Source organism: Corvus moneduloides, chromosome 3 (genome assembly GCF_009650955.1).
Source record: "Corvus moneduloides isolate bCorMon1 chromosome 3, bCorMon1.pri, whole genome shotgun sequence".
NCBI classification, from domain to species: domain Eukaryota; kingdom Metazoa; phylum Chordata; class Aves; order Passeriformes; family Corvidae; genus Corvus; species Corvus moneduloides.
Genome location: NC_045478.1, coordinates 7,366,704 through 7,388,199, shown reverse-complemented (window position 1 = coordinate 7,388,199; position 21,496 = coordinate 7,366,704). Strand labels below are relative to the sequence as shown.

General features: G+C 43.0%; 2 protein-coding genes across 3 annotated transcripts in view; one reads left to right on the top strand and one right to left on the bottom strand.

Moving 5' to 3' along the window:
* MFSD2B (major facilitator superfamily domain containing 2B) overlaps nt 1–5,208 on the top strand; it is a 41,697-nt gene extending 36,489 nt beyond the window's left edge. Inside the window, exon 14 of the mRNA XM_032104045.1 lies at nt 205–5,208. Coding sequence (XP_031959936.1) covers nt 205–262 — 58 coding nt within the window. The 3' untranslated portion in view covers nt 263–5,208. The remainder of the gene's footprint in view (nt 1–204) is intronic.
* Nucleotides 5,209–6,815: 1,607 nt separating this feature from the next.
* Nucleotides 6,816–14,963, bottom strand: LOC116441972 (WD repeat and coiled-coil-containing protein). 2 transcript variants are annotated; one of them, XM_032104473.1, is made up of 5 exons: nt 14,864–14,963; nt 14,393–14,510; nt 10,753–12,622; nt 9,211–9,328; nt 6,816–7,414 (listed from the first exon to the last, which is right to left on the bottom strand). In XM_032104473.1, exons 3-5 carry the CDS (start codon nt 12,601–12,603, stop codon nt 7,149–7,151), a joined length of 2,235 nt encoding a protein of 744 aa, XP_031960364.1. In that variant the 5' UTR covers nt 12,604–12,622; nt 14,393–14,510; nt 14,864–14,963; the 3' UTR covers nt 6,816–7,148. The 2 variants fall into 2 exon arrangements, with proteins under 2 accessions (XP_031960364.1, XP_031960365.1); XM_032104474.1 differs by lacking the exons at nt 14,393–14,510; nt 14,864–14,963 and adding an exon at nt 12,858–12,995.
* Between the last annotated feature and the right edge of the window lie 6,533 nt (nt 14,964–21,496).

Here is a 21,496-nt window from a genome sequence, read left to right as displayed (position 1 = left end):
ATGACACAGGCCTCTCTGCAGACTGGAGGAGACAGGGTAAACAATCTAAAATGGGGCTGGTCCCTCTGTTCAGGAACTTCAGTGTCCAGAACAACCACACCTTGCTGGAGGTTCTCAGCTGTTGGAGACTGCCATGCTCAGCTTGATTAGTCAGCAGTGAAAGACAGAAGTGTGTTCATGCATCATTTGTTCTGCTTTTAACAGGAGGAGCCATCAAAGCACAGATAACTTGGACAGCCACAAAAAGGACACCTCTGTCTGAATGCTCTGAACTTCCCAAATGCAGGCTTACATCCCACCAAAAAACTCTGTGAGAGTTTCCCAGGTCTTTTTCTGCTTGCGTTTTATCAAAAAAGACAAAGGATGATTCTGATATAGTCAGTAATGAAATCAAGAGAGGACACCTTTGTGCAAATATACACCTAACTCCACGCACTGTGCTAAAAAAGACATTACACACATTCAGAAATGCAAGCTATTGAAGGCTTGGGGGTTTTTTGTTTGTTTTCCAACGATTAATGGGAAGCTGTGATCTTGTTCATGGGAGATTTTATGCATTTATAGGTCAAGGGGAAAAAAAGTGTAAATGTGACCAGAGAATTTTTGAATGTTCTGAATTGGAAAAGACTCACAAGGTCATGGAGTCCAATTCATGATGCACCGCCCAAATATTAACTCACAATATACTTCACCCTTGGAGGCTGGGGTGGCTTTTGAGCACAATCTCTACCTATAAATCGCACACTATTGTGTTTGGAAAGCACTTGGGAACCTGAAGTATACTATATGAAGTTAGGATTTATTTTGTTTTGAAATGAAGCAAATCACTGGTGCGGACATGTTCTGATGATTTTTTTTTCCATTTTTTTTGAAAGAGATTTTCAGGTAATTTAAGTTTATAGACTCTGTAAGAAATACAACCCTACATTTCCCACTACCCATGTTTCTTGCTTCTGAAACCTATAAACTGATCTCTGTCAGAGAATGAAAACATTTTCAAAATCAGCATCTCCCCATAGGATATACAAAATCAGTAGTCCCTTCCCAAAATTATGTAATTTAAATATCTTTAAATTTTGGCCTTTAAGTAATCATGATACCCATTTCTCACATGGTGTAGGCTCTCTACCTCAGGAAACACCATGGCATGGGTATTAATCTCAGCTTGCACCTATTTTGTAATAATGAGGCTACACCTGCCTTTTAAATGGTGGTTTTTTTCAGTTAGGGATGGTATCATGCTTTAGATACATCAACTGGACCCTCATTTCTAGATGTACACTGTTGAGCACAGTTTTTATATGAAAGACACACCAAACCTCAGGCACCTTCTGGAGCACTGCAGTTCAGACCTGTTCATTCCTGGCTTCTGTAATCAGTGCAGGTACAGAGACCTCCAGAAACTGGCTCCAAGCTTAAGCTAAAATGATTGGGTTCTGAGGACATATATAAATCTGAAAGAGGGAGGAATCCAAGAGGTTTGTTCACCTTGAAGAAATTAGCAAAACGCAAGACAAGACAGGAATTTCATCCCACTGCCTTCACTGTGTGTCTCTGTGAGAGGTGCCTTTTTGCTGTACCAGAAGTGCCTTTGGAGAATGAGCTTGCTGCTGTCAGGGAGCACCTGGAGAAAGTGGAAGTGGCCACCTGTAATTTGCTCAGGGCCATCTGGGAAGTGGCTCACAGTGCTGGGACTGGAAACTGAGAAAGCTTTTGCTGAAGGGCACTGTGAAGTAAAATCAATGCAAGCATGGAGTGTCTCATTAAGTTTGGTACTGAAACCTTGTCAGGCAAGTTTGAAGTCAAAGGCCTTATGAACTGTCCTAATTTAGCAAAGTACTTAATCATGAGGAGCTTCTAAGGATATATTTTGAGTGTGTGTGGGTAAAAGTTAACTGCATTTAAGATTTCTGTTGAGTTTCCATCTAAGGCTGGGGCTTTTTGGTTTTTTTCTTGTTTTGGTTTTTTGACAAACCAAGATAGGTATGCCTGAGGCATATGCATTTACAACAATAAAAACCATAAGCCTGTTTACAATTTTGAGTCTGATGGAATTTGAAATAGCAGATTGTTGCATTTGGAAGTAGGTAAGTTATGTAGCAATATTACATAGCTCCAAAACATCACAGAGAGCAGTTTAGGGCATTCAATTTATTCTGTAATATTTGGGTATTTCTGAATAGTCATGTTTAAAAATAACCAGAATCCCCAGTAAAGGCTGTTAATGTTTTTTAATGGGTTATGTTTTCAGCTGTTACAAAGCTGTAGCTACAAGGCAATGAGTCTGTGTCGGTTTATATAAACTGAATACGTAGTCCAGCAATAAAAGGGCTGCAGAAACTGCTGGCTGGGGTTGAGTGGAGTCATTTGAATGTGGCTTAAGCTATTATTTCTAGATCAGTTGTGGCAGTTGCCTCTAAAACTGTGTAACAGCCAGTCTGAATTCAGACTCTTGGAAGGTAAACTTGGTTGATTATAAACTGTTTTCTTTCTTCTCCAGAGAGACAATGTGATCTTTATCTCACTGAAATGTACTCAGTCCTCACTTTGCATATGGTAGCAGCAATGGGAACTGCCAAAAGAAAAGAGAACGCTTCTGTAGATTAAGTGAAGCAGACTATTTTTCTATTTTGAAAATCTCATTATTTTATTTCACTATCAGAGTTGTAATTTTGTTGAGAAAATGGATGTATTTTTGTAAGTCAAATGAATGGATGATTAAGTGCAGGATAAGATTATTTTTGTAACTTTCTTTTCTTAGGGCTCAGTGTTGGTGCAGTAAAATGAATGAGATTTGTATGTCTCCTTGTCAGTTTTAAATGATGTCTATGCCTTATATTCAGGCATGTGACTGAATGACTTATGTTCAGAATATGTGACTGAAAGAAGCAAATTCTTATGTTGACAACCATTCAGATTAAATGCTAATCTAATGTAAACCTCTTGCCTTCCTGCTGATTGACAGTAACAGGGGCCAGGTTCAGTCTCCAGGGGTTCTCCTTCAGGTAATATCCAAATACAGTAATAAGAATATGGGAGATTGGATTAAACCAGCTGGGTGCCTAATGGACAGCACTTCCCCACCTGCACACAGGCAATTCCAACAAATAGGGGAAGAAAAGAGAAGGGTAACAGAGTTAAGTGTACTGGGTAGTGCTCTGTAATGCAAACCATGTCCAATTCCTTGTCCTTGCTGAGTATAGCAAGGGCAGCCCAAATCTTCCACACTGGGCTGGTTACTGGCAGTCAGTAGCTGAACTGGTCACCAGTCATAAAATCATGGAATCACTACAGTTACAAAAAACCTTTAAGATCATCAAGTCTAACCATCAACCCAGTCTTTTCTTCCCAGTTTGATCCTCTTTCCTGCCTAACAATATTGCTGAAACCTTCCAAGGTTACCCACCTCCCTGAGAGTTCCTGCTGGTGATCAGGTAACCCCATATCCGAGCTGCTGTTCCCACCAGGCACTGATGGAGAGGGTGCTGGGGGTCCCCAGCTGTGCCTCCAAGTTCCCCTCCTGCCTCACAGTCCCCTGCCTGCCCCTGAGCTCACTGACCAGCCTTGGCTTAGCTGGATTAGTTCCCTTGTGTCAAGTCCCCCACGTTAACAGGTGGACACTACCTCGGACATCTGTCCCTGGGGAGTCCCTGAAGGCTGAGACCTTCTGTGTCAGGTCACTGGATTTTCAGGAAGGGCTCTGAAGTTCTGAGTACTAATTCCTTAAGTCACTCCTGCACTTTAAAAGAATTGCTACTTGATTCAATCCTTTCTGCATCCTCTCATCTTTATTCACCTTCAGCATTCCAAGGAAAATAGTCAAAGTGGATAACATCTTAAAGCAAACTGCTTTTGGGTTCAGAGTTTGTTTCCAAGTATCACTTGTTCACTTTCTTCTCTGCTTGCCTTTCTGGGCTGCAGACAGAAAACACAGAATTAAATCAAGCTTCTTGAGAGGAGGAGTTTCCACCAGGGAAACTCATGTCCTTTCAGACCTGGTATCTGTTGTCCAGCTCTAAGATGAGGAAGAGAGGGCAAGTTAGCTCAAAGTCCCGTACAAGAGACTACAGCTGTTTAGTGGTCAATCATAAACCTCAGATAAATTTCATATCATAGTTACGTAAAAACAGTCTCAAAATGTTATAATAGCCTTTTCCTTAAGAAAACTTCTAGACTGATTGATAGGAAGGTCAGTTGGATTCATACAACTGGTGGGTGCAGGAGGGAATTTTGTTTTCGTGCAATTTCACTGTGTGTTTTTTTTACCTTTACTCTCTGCAATTCCACAGTTCAGATGTTCAGCAAGAGTGCTGAGTATTAGGGTTACAAGAATGTGTGTATGCTGTAGGCTTAAAGTATGAAATCAGGTGGCTTTCACTTCACAAAGCACCAAACCTGCTGCACAAACCAGATGCTGACTCACTGAGAAGCTTCACTCAAAAGATGAAGCGGCAGCATCTGCCTGTCCCTGAGGCAGAGAAGGAAACTTTTTGCTAAGTTGCACCTGAGAATTTGCAGTCTCTGAAGACACAAACGGGCACGACAGAGCTGAACAAAGAGAGGGCACTTTTAAGCTGTGGCACTTTTCAGAGGGGTTGGGACCTCAGTACCACTTAGAGATGTTAGACAGCAGCAGCCTCTAACCCCAGCTGGAGAGCAGCGGCACTGCTGGCTGATAGGGAAACATGCGTGTTTGCTCTGAAAGTGTGGGAGCAGAACTAAACCTTATTTCCTGATCTATTTCTTACCCCAAATGATCTTAGATGAGACTATGAATTTCAGCTACACCCTTCAGCTGTATGTCCTCACTTTTGCTGTGCCCTGCTGTAGATGGTGAGGCAGGATTGCTCAGGTCTCATGGAACTGATGGTCATTTGCTCAGCTTCACTGATAAAGCTCCACTTTGGAGGCCCAGCACCCATCCCCTGCCAGGCTGTTTTTGCTGATATACGTGGAATCATCATGGAATTTCATCTGTTTTACCTAGAGGATGTTTTTGCCTGCCTAGGGCTTGTCACTGTGATGATGTAACAGGTTCACATTGGCTGAGAAGTTTCTGTTCAAACTGGCTGCAGCCCACGAAGGCTTCCCTTGTGTTTCCAAAATAAACTCGCTCTTTGGTCCAAGGAGGGGGCGAGAGAGATCTATGGAAGGACTCTGAAATTTTCCCAGGTTTCTCTCAGCAGATCGAGAGGTTTTATTATTCAGCATGATCTTTTTCCTGTGTGTTTATTAAATAAATAGTTTTTATCTCTTTCCTTCGAGGAAAATTTATTTTTTCCCGAACCTGGTGGGGGAGGGATGGTTGTGACCTGCCTTCTCTCAGAGGATATATTTCTAAATTTGGCCAAGTTGGAACACTGTGATTCCATGAAATAAGCAAGTCTCTTAACATAAGGATTTCATTCTTCCAGTATTCCTAGGGTTATATTTTAAATGCAGTATTTGTCCACATGCAGAGAGCACACCATGAAGAACCAGTGTAATCTGTTGACCAAACTATTAAGAGCTTTTAGCAGGTGTCTTGCACTTGCTGTGTCTGCTCCAGTTACCCCACACAGCAATGTCCTGTGCATAGCTAAGTCCTTGGTGGTCACCTGGGGAGCTGGAAGAACTCCTCAGATCTGTTTGGTGCAACCTGAGATGAGCACACTTCTGGTGGGAGACACTGTCTTTTGTCAATCTAATACAAATAGTAACAATTCCAAAATAAGCAGCTAGTTTTTATACACTGTTTGGCTGCGTAACAAAATTACAGAAGCAGCATTTGAGGCATGAGAAATTCAAGGTCAAGGTGGTCTGCAGAGCCAAGAGCGCTCAACCCTAACCATCTCCTCCCATGGGTTAGTGAGATGTTGGAACCAGGAACAAGTATGAAAAAGGACTATCAGGCAGCTGTGAAGAAACATGGACCGTCCCCAGCATCCAGCCTGCTTTGAACCCACAGCCAATGCTGAGGCTCTGGATTCAGTGACTTTCTGGTAAGGACAGGTGTAATCATGGTCCACCTTCTAATTAAACAATGACAATTACTGAGAAGTGATGATTGTTATGTAAAGGATTGAGCCCACAACTGCCAAATTATTTCACCTCGTTCCCTCCTCCCCTGTTTGTCAAAAGCTGTAACTTGCAGTTTCACCACCCAACACTGAGTGCACTCTGCAGCTTTTGCTAGCGTTGCATGTTTAATACAGTATTTTTGTGGACAGATTTCTTTTGACAGTGGCTAAATTTCCAAATAGGCAATGAAAAAATAAGAGATTATCTTAGTCCTGAGACAGCAGCACCGATTCTATAATCTAGTTGCTTGATGCCTTTTCACACAGTAAGTGCCACTGTGAAAGCCTGATAAACTGCTTAATGTTATCATGCTGTGATTTTATGGGGAGCAATCTTGGATTAGTCTTTTCTTCAGTGCTGCAATCCATGTTACATAAACTTGTGCTTACATAAACTTTTTCTAAATTTCCCCTCTGCATTTTCTCTCTCTCACTACAAAAGCCCATAGACCATTTTCTTCTGTCAGACTTTAACTGGATGTTCCCATCACAAAGGATGAGACACGTGACAACCACTTCCCCAAATCCACAGAGATGGAAGCAGAGAGGTGTTATGGGCAGGTACAGGAGGGGAAAAGGACCTCACTTCCACACAATATGGAAGTTCCACATAATCCTACTTTATACCAAACTCCATGACCCTACACTGGTGCTTACACCAGTGCAAACCCAGGTACACTTCTGCAGGCACTGCTCCTAAATAACACCAGTGTAATATTTCAGGCTTTAGCAGAAGAGAGGTAACGGGACAATGCAGCATTTTGAAGGATTTCTTTATTATCCAAGTTTACTATTACCTAAAAACACCAATGTATTAAAGACCAAGATGGAAACTTCAGCTCAGAAACTTGTAAGAATGCACATTTTCAATCTCATCTGTACTGCAAGAGGCATAGTTAAAAAACACTGCTCAGTATAAAAAAAAGTTAATGTTTCCAAGATCAAATAAATAATTTACAATGCAACAAAAAAAATTACAGAAATTGTACAGAGATTTGAGACTGTTGATAATTTGCAGTCCCATACAGTAAACATAAAAGCCTCCCATCATCAGACAGGCATTGCAAAACCACTGTCAAAAACTACATTTTAATTGCTGGGCTGCTCTGAAGGGCTGCTGCTGTCCAAGGTCTTGGAGGAGCAGTCCCTGAAGACTTCCAGAGAACTGGTGATGTCCAGGCTTTCAGAAGAAGTGGATCTACACCCCTGTGTGGAACTGATGATGTCCAAAGTTTTGGAGGAGCAGGCACTGTAGCCTTTTGCACTGGCATCTCTGATGAGGATCTCCTGTGTGGATGTAAACATTAACGGGATGAAGCCCTCGCTGTCCGCTGTGAGGACGATCCAAGAGGAACCTGTGAAGACAGGCACATGGCTGTTGATTAATTTTTGTGTAATTAGGGTATGTTTAAGGTAAAAAATAAATTTCTTCTAGAATTAAATGCTTCTGTATATTTACAGCTTTCTAGAAAAAAAAAAAAGTATACCGGTTGTACAGAAAAGATACAGGTTGTACAATCTCAAAAATAAAGGACACTTGGTAACTATGATGGATTTTGCCACTAGGAAATGAGACAACAATAAATGCACGCTTCAAATGAGGAGGAATGAAAGTCTGAACAGAATTCATAAGCATCCACACTTGGTTTTAATTAGGTAATGATAAGCTATTTCACAGTGCTAAAGCTGTGTAGATACTATAAAAAGCAGAGATTTAGTAAATTAAATGACAAATTAATGTAATAAAGACAACTTAGAAACTGCTTTTATTACATAATTTCACTATACTTAATTCCAAGAAGTACAAGGAAGAAATACTTTAAAATACTGTACAAATCCAACATCTCTGGTCCATTTGCTATCTGACTTCATCATGAGCATTTGTTTTACAATCTGAATCTGAAACCCTGACTTCTACCAATACAGATAAACCAGAAAATTTTTCTATTTTTATCCATTAAGCTGATGAAGCAAGAAAATAGAGCTCGTGGTGGGTAAGGGAATTCAGAGAAGCATTTCCAGCTGTTTGTAAATTTACATTATGTAACTTTACATCACAAGTGAGGTCACAGAAAGATTGTAGCTTAAAAGCACACAACCCTCTAATCTTTTGGCTTAATTTGGACCAGACTTGAGTCAAAAATCAATACAACTCAGGATTTGAAAATACTATTCCTACTTTTCATCTGTATAGTTCAAACAAACATTCCACCAACAATTCATTAGGAGAACTAAAGCTTGGACAATGGCAAGAACAGCAGCCATAGGCTTTGGGATGGTTGCTCAGTGATCTGCAAGCAGGCAGAGAGCAGATACAGGGGGCAACTAGATGGAATACAGCACAGGGAATACCTGTACTAGTGAGGGATCATATCCCAAAGTGTGTTTTCTACCTTTGCCCAGAGTGTGACACTCAGAACTGACACACACACAGACACATGGGATGGGCATGGCATGAACTGGTAACAGCAGAGGAGATACAGCAGTAAGAGAGGCAGTTTTCTTCACAGAAAAAGCTGATGTGAAATGCTCTGCTGAAGTGTACAGAGCTGCTTCTGTGCTACAGGATTTCCTAAAGCAGACTAGATACTGGAGCTACAGGTTCAAATATAGAACGCTGTTCTCCCAAAACCACCAGTCAACCCCACCCTCCTTGTTACTCAGACTTCTCTCTTTAAAACAGATGACAAGAAGTAAAACACTGTCTGAAAGTAACTTTCCTGTATAACTAGTTACGTGATAAGGGGGCATCAATATGTAGTTCTGCTCTTTTTTTTTTATAATGTAAAGAGTCTTCTCAGTAAAAGAAGATTCAGAGAAGAATTTTTACATTATAAAAAAAAAAAAAAAAAAAGGCAAAACTTTACTAATCTTTCATTATTTATTCCTTGGGTTTTTCTCTGGATGGAATATGCATACTGCTGTTGCTCCCTAAGAATGTCACGAAGAATCACAGAATGGTTTGGGTAGGAAGGGACCTTAAAGCTCATCCAATTCCATCCCCCTGCCATGGGCAGGGACACCTCCCACTAGACCAGGGTGCTCCAAACTCCATCCAGCCTGGCCTTGGGACACTTTCAAGGACGGGGCAGCCACAGCTTCTGTGGCAATGTGTTTGAAGTGTTTGTACTCTTGGATGATCCCAACATACCGTGCTGCATTTCTACAAGGGAGAGGTTGAATAGCTGCTGGACGATATTTAGGCGGAGTTTACCACCACAGAGAAGAACAGCCCGACTTTCATCTGCATCACTTTTGGAAAGCTGCTTCTGCAAATGCAAGGAACAGTCATTAGCTACTTGATGTATAGTTAAAATGGCATTAACCAAAACAGGATCACAGATGTGTCTTCAGTGGCATCATTTACAGAAAGTCAAGTGCTACATACATTCAGACCCATTTGCAAGATTTATCCTTTAAAGTCTCAGCTCTCAAAGTGCTGATGGGTGAGTGACAGCAGCAAGGAACAGTGCTCATCCAGCATGTCAGAACAGGAGAGAAAATCACGCACTGCTGCTGCAGAAACCACGAGCTTCATCCACACCACAATGCTCATCCTCATCCTTCCATCTGTGAGGGACATTTCCCCAGGGAGTTTGTAAAGCTGCAGGTTTTCCACCCCCATGTCCCCCCACCTATCCCTGATCCAACTTCAGAGGTGAGAACTCCTGCTCATGGATGTTGGGGTGAGGAACAAGCTCAGAAGGGCTTGTTTGTCCCACCCCTGACCATCACTGCCCCAAGCCTTAAATCCAAAAACAGTCTTTGAAGAATATGCCCAGTAGGGCAGAACAAAGCATTTTCTAGATCTGTTATTACAATTATTAAATGTTTACAATGGGAAACAGTGAAGAGAGTAGGGAATATGACCTAGAACTTAAGAGTTCAATGCTACAAAAGTTGGTAATTTTTTCAATAATAAAGTTTAAAAGTAAGAGCTAATTGAAAGGAAAATGAGTTTAAATTACTTTGAATATTGACTAAGGTTTATTAATCTGAATTCTGGAAGCCACCTAGTAGATCTGTGCCAGGTTTTGATAATCAGGTAATTTACCCTTTCTAGCATGAGATTTGCAAGAGCAGATCTTTCAGCCAAAGAAAGTGGTTTTCACATGAAATTTCACTTTAAATCCATTTTTAAGCTATGTTAATGGAATTATCTATTGTGTCCCTAAGGGTGTCTTTCCTCCTTGGATGGTGCTCTCAATGCTAATTAGCAACATTTCTGTTTCAAAGACAAAGCAATTTGCTTTTGTTACAGTCTTCATTATTTTAGTTTTCCTCACAGGACAGCAGGAGATTGATACCAATTCCCACACATGGAAATCTTCATTTGTCTAAACTTCTATACAACAAGATTTAAAGTTGCCTAGGAAAAGCATTCCCTTCCTAGAACTCCATAAAGGGCTTTAATTCTGCAACTGAGCTGCCACATGTGGGTCCTCTGGAGTCCCAGCAGCCTTTGTGCAGAGCTGAGGGGCTTGGCCCAGTGTGAGGTGGGGACAGGGAGCTGCACATTCTTGGGTATCCCACTGCTTTAAAAACACTGGAAGCCTGCAGAGTAATGGGATTTATAACCATAGTTCCACCTGCAGGAACAGGATGGAAATCCTACTGACTGTTACTTGAGCATTACAAAGAACATACAGTCATAAACAGGTTTCACCACTAAGGTGCCCAATATTAAAATTACCTGGCAGGTGATGTTAATAAAAGAGGGTTCCTGAGAAGATGGGTACACTGGAAGATTTATCTTCCCAGATTTTAGCAGCTCAGTTAATTCACAGAGATGGTGCTGCAATTCTGTGAAGTTACCAGACAATTTTTCCACATTTTTCAAAAAGTAACTAGACTCCTTTTCACTGAACAGGTTACTCTTGTAAGAATTGGGTATTTTGGAAGCTGCCTCAGGCTGCCTTTTTGGGGACGTTGGCTTGTTCGAAGCGTTAGAGAGTGCCACACTCCGATTAACTGGCTCAGCATCCAGAGTCTCGACAGCTGGAGGAAAATTCATGGAAATCTTTTTGTCTTTGAGGTTGCTGATGTTCAACATCAAGTTTTGTTCATAAACAGGACTCTTGATTTCTTCAATGAGTTTCCTTCGGCTCGTGGGAGACTGGAGGGCAGAGCGATCTGGTATCAGCAGCCCACGGCTGAGAGGGTGGACCTCTCTAGAGGGATCATGAGGAACACTGGAAAGGTTCAAACTGGAGCTGCCGTCAGCTGACACAGGCATTGAAGAACCCATTTCAAATATTAGCTCCTTAATCATCAATCGGATCATGTATTTGTCTGATCTTGAAGAGGGAAGAAAAGCCGGGTCAGAGAATTTTTGTCTTCCAACCAGTATCAGTAACAATTTCTTGGTCAAGAAGCACAAACCTTTTGGCTTCTCACTTTTCTCTAGCTGAATTTGTTGAATATTGGGTAAATTGGATGAAGTCAGTGAATAGACTAAAATAACATTACAAGTATTGGAGGCAACAGAGACAGTTTGAGTTTTGGAGTCAAAAGCCATTATATCAGGAACCAGAATGCCTGGGATGCTCACTTTTTTGGTAGAGGTAACCTTTCTTTCAAAAGTCACCAAGATGAGGTGTGAGGAATCTTGGCCACTTCCCGTCAGGTAATCCTTGGGCCTCAGGTGAAGGAGAGGGCTGGAATCAACACCCTGTTTGCTAGAAAGTATGTGAGTTAGATCCACGGGAGATGTAACCACAGACAAGGGCTTCTCAGAGTCCAGTGACTTCTTCCCTCCATCCAAGGAATACTCTTCCTCCCCACACAAGCTGGACTGTGAGGGGAAGGACTCGGTTTCAACGCTTGATGGAACTTCGAAGGCAACACCAGCATTTAAGCCACAGATCTTGTCCAGAGGGAGCTCGGTGGCAACAGCGACTTGTAAATTCTGTGTAGCTTCCACCGCACAGATGTAGCCTCCCACATCAAAGATTGGGCAAAAAGAGCAAGCGCTCAGTGTTTTCTGAGCATCATCCCAAATGTAAGAATGGAGGGCACTGCCCACCCCAACGACCAAGCGATCTCCTTCCTTGGTCCAACAGGCGCAGTGGATGAGCCCACTGCCCTTGATGTCCGCGTTAATTCTGGAGCTGTTCAGGTGGACAGAGGGCAAGACGGAGGCATCCCGGGTGGTCAGCACAGCCAAGACCTCCTTGCTGGGATGCCACACGCAGCCCTGGGGGAGCACGGGGTACGGCTCGCTGATGTCGCAGATCTGGGAAACCAGGAGCTTGTTTCTGTCGGCACCGTTGAAGCAGAGCTGCCAAATGGTGACGTGCTTTTTGTGCTGCACCGCCAGCAGGGCCGGGGCCTCGGCAGGACACGGGCCCCAGTACAGCCCGTGCACGTGTTCAAACTGACCCACCACGCTCGAGTCACCGAATTTGGGCTCTCCGTTCTGCAGCTGCAGCGCAGTCAGGATCACCTGCTTCCCGTCCGTCCAGGCCAGCCCGAGCACCGGGTGAACGGCCTGGTGCAAGGCATTGAGGCCAGTTCGCAGGAGCTTCGCCTTTCCCAGCTCCATGACTTTTAAAGTGAAACATCTACACGGAAAAGAATGAGAAGGAAAAAATAAATTATTGCAGAGGATAGAGGACAATACCTGGATGATTATTTAGCTTATGACCCTGCCAGTGCTGGACTTCCCCTTCCAGTGAAGTCAATATACACGTAATGTTCACCTATGCTTAATTCCCAGCCCAATAATTTTGTTTATGATGTTTCCACCATGAAATGCAATTTTAAGAGAAAAAAACTTTGCTATTTCTATAGACTTACCATCAAATTTCTGCATTTTCATCACAAGACCAGTCCTTTCATTCTAATCAGTAAGCTGCTGTTCTCAGAATATTTTCTAATTACCTCAATATCAACAATTCTCAAAATACCGCTGCTGCTCACTCTCAACTTCCTGGACCATTTGTGGTCAGATGAAGTAATGCCTTACAAGTATAACCAAGCATTAATGTATTATCTACAAATCTGATCCTGTATTAAGTGTGTGAGAATGAGGCATTTGGATGGTTATCCCAGAAATCTCTCTAAGAAAGAAAATTCAGTTTTGAAGAAAGTTAGCATGAAAGCAGATTTTTTCTGAGGAAATGAACAAGAAAAGAATTTAAAAGAAGACATACACAAGGCATCAACATTATGGAAAACTCCAGGATTTTACACATATTTCTAGTTTTTGAGGTGTGAGCAATCCCTACTCTGTGCACAAAAGCCAGTTCAAAGGAATTGATGGTTTCCTAATTTAAGATCTTCATACAATTAGGCTCAGATGCAAAGCCACGGCACAGAATGAGTTGCAGTTTTAGTAGGAAACATGAAGAACAAGAAGAAAGGTTCTTAGAAAGTAAAATCTGTCAAACTAGAAGAGTTTATGTGCAGGGCCTGGCACCACTCAGTATTTTAATTATTTGTGGACCACCCTAAACTTGCAGGAAGAGGATTGCATGAGTGGATTTCAAAGATTCAAATTGTATAGAAAGTTATGTTTTTTATGGCCAAGGTAGCTTCTTCTCAACCTAATACAAATGCAAAATAATATACTTAGTAAAGAAAAAACCCACCAACTTGGATACCTCTCCAGGAATAATTCCCTAGGTAGAGGTATAGCAAAAAAAAGATCTGGCTTACAGTGGATCACAAACTGAGTATTTCAGTAATGTAAGAATGTTGCCAAGTAAGAATAGTTAGTTCTGGAATGTTTTAAGAGGGATGCCATACACAAGGGACATAATTACCCCACTTCCTCATTGCTAACAGTATCTCCACTGCACCTACTTCTGAGCTCAAGGATGATGGAAATGCTTAACAAAGCTCAGGGATCAGAGAAACACAGGAAGTGGGTTCTCTGTCTGGAGAAGACTGTGAGTCGAAACTTGAGAACATCCACCAGCCCAATGACAGAACATCCATCCACTGTTCTCCTGGTATACTCTGGACAGTGCATGATAATAATCAGCTTAGTTTCAACAAAGATTTAGGTCAGCTACTAAGGAAAAATTCTGACTATAAGTGATAGCTAAGCATGGAAGCAGGTTACCTTGGAAAGGAGGGAAAGGCACTCCATTAATTTCATAATCTGTAAGAGCCAATTAAGGAAATGTCTGTCAGGGATAAGTTTAAGTACACTGAATCCTGCCTCACAGGAGAGCACTCAAGATACTTCTAATGCAACTTGTCCACCATCTACCCAGCCTCTCCTCTATAATCAACCTCAGTCCTGTTAAGCAGCCACCACTTCCAGGAAAATGAACATTGGATGTTCGCTGTGCTCAGAACCGCACACGCTGCTGGGCAATACTTACTGGTGGCAGGGAGATACGAGATAATGTGCCTCATAAGACACACCAAGATGCTAAAGCCTCCTGGGCCATCTGGAGAGGTTTCTGTGTCACAAGGGGCGTTTGCACTATCCCAGCGGATCTGGAAAGCAAAAAGAGCGAGAGACCCACTGGTCAACGGATTCCAGTGCCCTGTGCCCAAACCCACACCGCCTCCGGCAGCGCCCGGCCCAGCCCCAGCTCCCCAGGCAGGAGTCACACCACAGGCCGGGTGCTCGGCGAAATGCAGTGCCCGTCCCAGCCCCAGGGGCAGAGGAGCCGCCGCAGGGACCCCCCGGCACCGGGCGGCCACGGCAGCAGCGGGCCGGGGAGCGCGCACGAACCGCCCGCCTGCGCCGCCGCTCCCTGCGCGGGCCCGCCCGCACCGATATTCCCCGCCTCCCCGGCGGGCCGTCCACCGCCTCTCCGCCCCGCCACGGCCGCGGCCTCGCTCACCCGCCCTGCCGGCGGCCCGGCCCGGCCCGGCTCCGGTGAGGCGGTCCCGAGGCCGCGCAGCCCCGGCGGCGCTGGGCTGTGGCGGGCACCGCCTTCCCGCAGGGCTGGGCCCGCCTCCCGCTCCGCACGGCCTGGCCCAGCACGGCCTGGCACCGCCCGGCCGCGGGGGGCGCCAGCGCCGCTCGGCCCGCCCGGGCGCTCTGCGGCGGCGGCGGCGCTCTATGGCCCAGCGGGCGCGGCCTGCGCGGGGCGGGCGCCTCGCGCCGCTGCTACCGCTGCTACCGCGGCTCCCGCCCAGCGTCTCCGAGGAGCTGCGGGGCCTGAGCGGACGGGGGGAGGAGACGGGGATTCACAAGTCGTAGGATATCCCCAGGTGGGAGGCACCCGCCAGGATCATCGAGACCAGCTCCTGTGCGCAGCACACCCCAAGAATCACACAATGTACCTGAGAACGCTTCTTCAGCTCAGGGTTGGTGCTGTGAGCACTGCCCTGCGGAGCCTGTTTCAGTGCCCAGCCGCCCTCTAGGTGGAGAACTTTTCCTGATACCCAACCTAAACCGCTCCTGACACAACTCCATGCCATTCCCTCAGCTCCTGTCACTGGTTGCCAGAGGGATCAGTGTCTGCCCCTCTGTTGCCCCTCATGAGGATGTTGAAAACCACAATGAGGTGTCCCCTCAGTCTCCTCCAAGCTGGACAAACTAAGTGCCCTCAGCTGCTCCTCATAAGACTTCCCTTCCAGACCCTTTACCATCCTCGTGGCCCTCCTTTGGATGTCTTTTTATATTGTGGCACTCAAAACTGCACACAAGGATTCGAGATGCGGCCACACCAGCGCAGAGCAGAGAGGGAGAATCCCCTCCCTGGACGAGCTGTCGGGGCTGTGCCTGATGCACCCCAGGGCGTGGCTGGCATCAAGCAAAGCATCACCAGCCAGTCTAAGGAGGTGATTGTCCTGCTCTCGTCACTTCCATCGCCCCAGGGGTCATCCACTGTGTGACACTGCCACGCAGCACCCCCAGCCTGCTCACACCTGTGTGGCTCTTGGAGAGGCCTGAGGAAGTGGCACAGAAGAACAGAGATTCCTCCAGTGGGAGCACATCAGGTCCCCAGTGTGGTGTATCCCCTCCCGTGAGGTGGTCACATTGAAGTGAGGAAGGCGTCTAAATTCAGTGCAGAACTACTCCAGCACGACTTACCTGGTCCTAATTTATTGCATCGAGCATAGCTCCTTATAAGTCTCCGAGTCCTTTTAAAAGTTAATTATATTGTGTGACTGTGCCACTTTGCCACTCCTCAGCACTGCAGAGCATTGGGATCATCATTTTTGAAACCCACACTCTTGATAGGATGTTGAAACACGAGAAAAGGTGCCGTAAAAAGAGCTGGCAAAGGTGTGGGGAAAAAATGCTTAAAATAGTTGCAAGGTCAAATATGTAAGTAGCTCAAACTTAGCAAAAGAAGAACACTAGGTGGTGACTTGGCCATATTGCATGAGTGCCTGTATAGAGGGAAAAAAAAGCACTAAAAAGCTCCTGAAGTTAGTGAAGGAAGGTTTAACAAGAACCATGGATGGATTCAAATATGTAAGACACAGCTGTGAGTCTGGCTGACCACTGGAACAAACTGCCAACTGAGCAACTGCACATTAAAACTTCGTGATTTTCAGGGACATACCATTTTAAATGCAGGTTTTGCCTCAATTTCTGAAAAACTGCTGAAAAAAATTCTGAAAAATTCCTGCGCTCAATAAGTAGATTGGAGATACCTAGGTATCTATGGAATACGAGGTAAAATTCCAGATACTGTATCCGGAAAAGCTCAACATAATTTGACTGTTTCATACCTAACAGTGCACCTGCAAGATGCTGAAAGGCAGATTGTTGTGTTGGAGAAGGTTTCAAGAACTCTTATGTGCTTGTACTGGCACAGGTTTATGGAAGAAAAAATCCTGCCATTCAAACTGAAAGAAATGAGTTTGTAGGTTCCTTTGGAAGCTTGTCCAGCAGATGTGCCCGTGGTATAGAGGCCAGGATGACCAGAGGTGGACAATAGGTTTTATGTGAACCATTAGATTTTTGAAATGAAAAAGAGTCTTTCTGCCAGCTTCTGGCACTTGATGGTGTGACTTGCAGTAAATAAATAAATTATACCAAGATTTGAGGTAATGAATAGATTTCCAAAGTTATGCTTTTAGTTTAGAAATATAAGCAGGGGACCTTAAGGCCAGCTTCTCTGTGGTGCTCCATGAATACACTCTAAGTGTATGAGAATTTGACAGAAAATGAACAAACATGATTTTGATTTGTCCTCTCTATTAATCCTCTGTCATTACTAACAGACAGGATGCAGCTGTAGAGAGAACAGTCCAAAACTAGCCAAAACAGAATGGAAAAGGAAATCTGAAAAAATTCCTGTAGTAATCACACAATCATAGAATGGTTTGGGTTGGAAGGGACCTCAAAGATCATCTTGTTCCAATCTCTTGCAGCAGGCAGGGACATCTTCCAGTAGACCAGGTTACTCAGAGCCCCATCCAGCCTGGCCTTGAAACCCTTTGGCAAAAGACAATCCCACCTCCTTCCTCCCCACCACTGTCTTAACTGAACAGCTCACTCAAGCCAATTTCCCAAGAAGTTCTGCATACAAATGTTTACTCTACTCTTAGTTTCATAATATCTACTTTTCTCAGCAGTGAGTCTGGCCAAGCAGCACTGTCACTTGGTGGCTGGGACCCTGAGCCACCAGCTGGCTTTATTAGACAGGAAAGGTTTTCTGATTATAATTTCAGTCTCACAAAGAATTGTGTTGAACAGTAATGATTTCACTTTTTTTCATATAAAACTTAAATTGACCGTCCATATTAATAGACACAAATAAACATTTAAACCACAGAGAGACCACAGTTTAAGAATGCCTCAAAGACATTTTCACAGTAAATGTTTATTTTTGTTTCCTATGCATATAATTATACAATTAAGTATTTTTAAAGACTTTTTTTTGTCATGTTCTATGTAAACTGGTAAAAGAGTTCAACAAATGAACTGAAAATATCGCAAAAACTCAGAGTTAATTGAAAATCTGTAAAATAATATTTTCATTGAAATGGAGTTGACTCAACCTACCAGAGAGCCAGAATGGTGTGCAGGTAGTTATTATTACACCAGTTGTTTATTTCCATGCCCAACAGTGTGTGTCTTATTTGTGTAACCACAGCCTGGTTATTTTGACATGTAGAGCAGCATGAAAATGGCTGGAGGCTGCTTGGCCAGCAGCCACGAGCCATGGCTGGTCACACAGCCACGATGTGCATAGGCACAGTGGGTATTCTTCAGCGGCTGTACTGCAAATAAACATCTCTTGTTTTCTTTCTTTCTTTTCCAGACTTTCCAAGCTGTTCACTGCTGATACATACGATGTGTCTGTGACTTCAACGATGCAGAACCCCTCAGGAGATGTCTATAAGGTAGAAAGTGGGTCAATGAAATTATGCAAGGAAAAGTGTTTAAAAGGCTGAAATTGCAGAAATCGTTTCCTGTGGTCATGCTCACTTAAAGCATACATTTTAGCTTTTTAAAACATGTGATTGCATTGAGTCAGGCTTATCCTTAAACACTGAACAGACTCACAAATCTGTTCTCAGGCCCTGCATGGAGAGCAGATTTGCCTTCTCATAACTTAATTTGTTGTATCATTTGGGTGTCTGCTTTTCAAATTAGTTGAAACACAACGTTAATAAGAATATAGGAGAGTCTGAGACAGAAGAGTTATGAATACCTGCTAGAGGGAGGGAATGGCAGGGCAGGAAGGTGGAATGGGTGTAATGAAGAGACATGCAGAGTTTTTATTTTTGCACTCTGTAGATTTTTTCTTTGCTCTTACTGAACATGTACACATTTAAAGAACATGATGTTACAATGAAAAAGAATAATTTGAAGATACTTTCTTTTAGCTTCATAAGCATCATTTAAAAAAATACATATATTTAATCCAGGCTACGGACACTATTGAATGAGCAAATTGATCTCATAATCGTATTTCTTAATGGGAAAACTTAATGAGGCACTACCATGTAATTTAGACCTCTAAAATATGATGTGGTAAAGCCTAGGATGAGTAGCTAAAAGATACAGATGTTTTATGTGGTTTTTATTATCAGATTAAAAATGTTTCTTCTTCATTTTGGGAGCTGATTAGTAATGAAGATAATATAATATGAGCAATTTTGCAGAAAATTGCCTTGTCCTGAGTCAATATCATGATGTCAGAAGAAGTCAGACAATGCTGGGGGGTGTGTGAACAGGATCCTTGTGTTGTGTCTGCTCGGCTTGGCTGAGTACAACCAGATGGGGTCACAGTATTTCCACAGCACAGGCAAAAACGAATTTTGTGCTCTGTACTACAAAGTCTTGCAGGGGATTCCTTGTGGCTCCAGGCTTTGAGGAATGGAGAGGAGTAGTGCAAATTTTGGGGATTAGAACAGTGACAATTGCTGCTTTTCTCTACAGCTGTAGCTACCACACCTCTCCTAAAGCAGCTGCCACCGCACTTCTCCTGAAGGCTGCCTTAGCAGGTTGTATTGCACAGGTCCAACACTTTGCTGGTTGTTGGTAGAAACAGAGGAGACTCAGGATGTTGTTTTTATTAGTTTTCAAACGGTTGTTTCCGACCCCGGGAAGAAGGCATGGGAAATGTACAAAGCTCACAGGAACGTTTATCGCCCTCTGCAGTGGTTCACGCTGTGACAGCCTACCTTTTGTGTGTGTAAAACCTGCACCAGTGCTTTTCTGTGTCTGAAACAGGCCTTCAGCTGGGTTCTACCCACTCTGCTGCGGTTCAGGAAAGACACTGGATGCCAGCATAGGGCAGAGAAATAAGGTCCAGGGTGGATGTCTGTGAGAGAAGCTGAAGAGTGGTGTTGCATAGAGAAAAGGAGACTCAAGGGAGACCTAAAGGACAGAACAGTTTTCAAGTGTTTAAGACAGCTGCCGCAAACAAGGACCTAAACTGTGAATAGTCAAAATCTCTGATTTGAGGCAGGAAAACAGACCTTCCAGACCCGGAATAAAGACACTGGAATAAAGCTCTATGTGAACCTAATGTACTTGTGCTGCTGTGGAAGTGCTGCAAAGTAAAAGTCAGTCTCCTGACTTCTGAGTTTGTTGTATACCATAAATAACATGCAAAACCAGAATAGCATAATGTATATTGAAAATAAGATAGCTTCTTAATAGTCTTTCCATTTTAAAATTGATTTGTGTAAACCAGCCATGTTGTAAATAAGGATTTTTGATATGACAGTGTTCCTTTGGAGTAATCTTTGCAAGGACATTTCCAAGCATACATCTTCAGAGCAAATAATATCTTCTTTTAAATTACACATCCTTGTAACCGTGGTTAATGCAGAACCAAGCTGATACACAAATCACATAATTAAAGATATTTAACAATATCTTGTGAAAGAGGTTGTTCAAATCTTAATCTTTCCTGTAGGCATCTGGATTTCCTTTTCCTTGTGCCACATATATACACAAATTTTCCCCTTCTTCTTGCTGTGAGAACCCTTTCCTGTACCTATAAACAATTCAGTCCTAGATACTTCTGTCTCCTACTGACACATTTTCTATTTTCCTTTTATGTAACTAATCTGCAAAAGTACTTCTTTGATCTTTGCTGCTGCTTAGGTTAATCCTGCATTTCTGGCACACTGTTGTCATGCAGTTTTCTTTTGTGCTATTAACAGGTACAAGTGTTTTGAGATAACAGTGTATCAATGAAGATCAGTGTAGCTACATTTTGTGCTTATAACAATATAATTGATATCTAAATAAAATGTTAATGACGAAAGGTAGACATGGAAATATAGATGACAGCTGTGTACGAGTTACATGAGCATAAGAATATTTACAAACTGAATGAAATTGTGACTTGTTTGAAGTTCAAGGGAAACTTTGTCAGTAATTTGCAGTAGAGCCAATATTCTGACTTTTCTTCATTTGACTTAGGTGAAGTTTCTGAGGGAAAGATAACAAGGGAAGCAATTAGCATCATACAAATTAATTATGCTGTCTAAGGTAGGAAACATGTAACAAATGCAATGACCAATATTGAAAATGCTCTGAAGTGTTACACTTAAAAAGAAATTTATTGATATTTAGAGAAACACAGAATTCACTGCCAGATAAAAGGAATGAGCTACAATAGAAATGGGCCATGTTAGCATTTGTTGGTGTGCCTTCTATGCTGGCACAACTGTGTAGCTGAGCTGTGGGTTGGATTGAGAAACTGATCCACTTTAAGTGTTTTGGTAGGTATCTTTAGCCCTATAAATATTTGGGTCCATGTATTTCCATCCAGTGACTGCAGGATGAATGAAGAGGGGTCCGATGGAAAATGAGGAGTCCTGTCACCAGTATTGTTTTGGAAAACTTCACCTCCTGCTAAATTTCCATAAGGACATTAGAGCTTTTCTTACACAGCAAAAGTTTATTGTTTGACTGCTGAAATTAGTACATTATTGTGAATTTTGTACTATTTTTTAAAAATAATGTTTGAGAACTGTGTCTTTCTATACCGCCTTTTTTATATTTTTAAAATTTTTAAGTATGTTTGATTGGAAGGAAGTGACTGTTG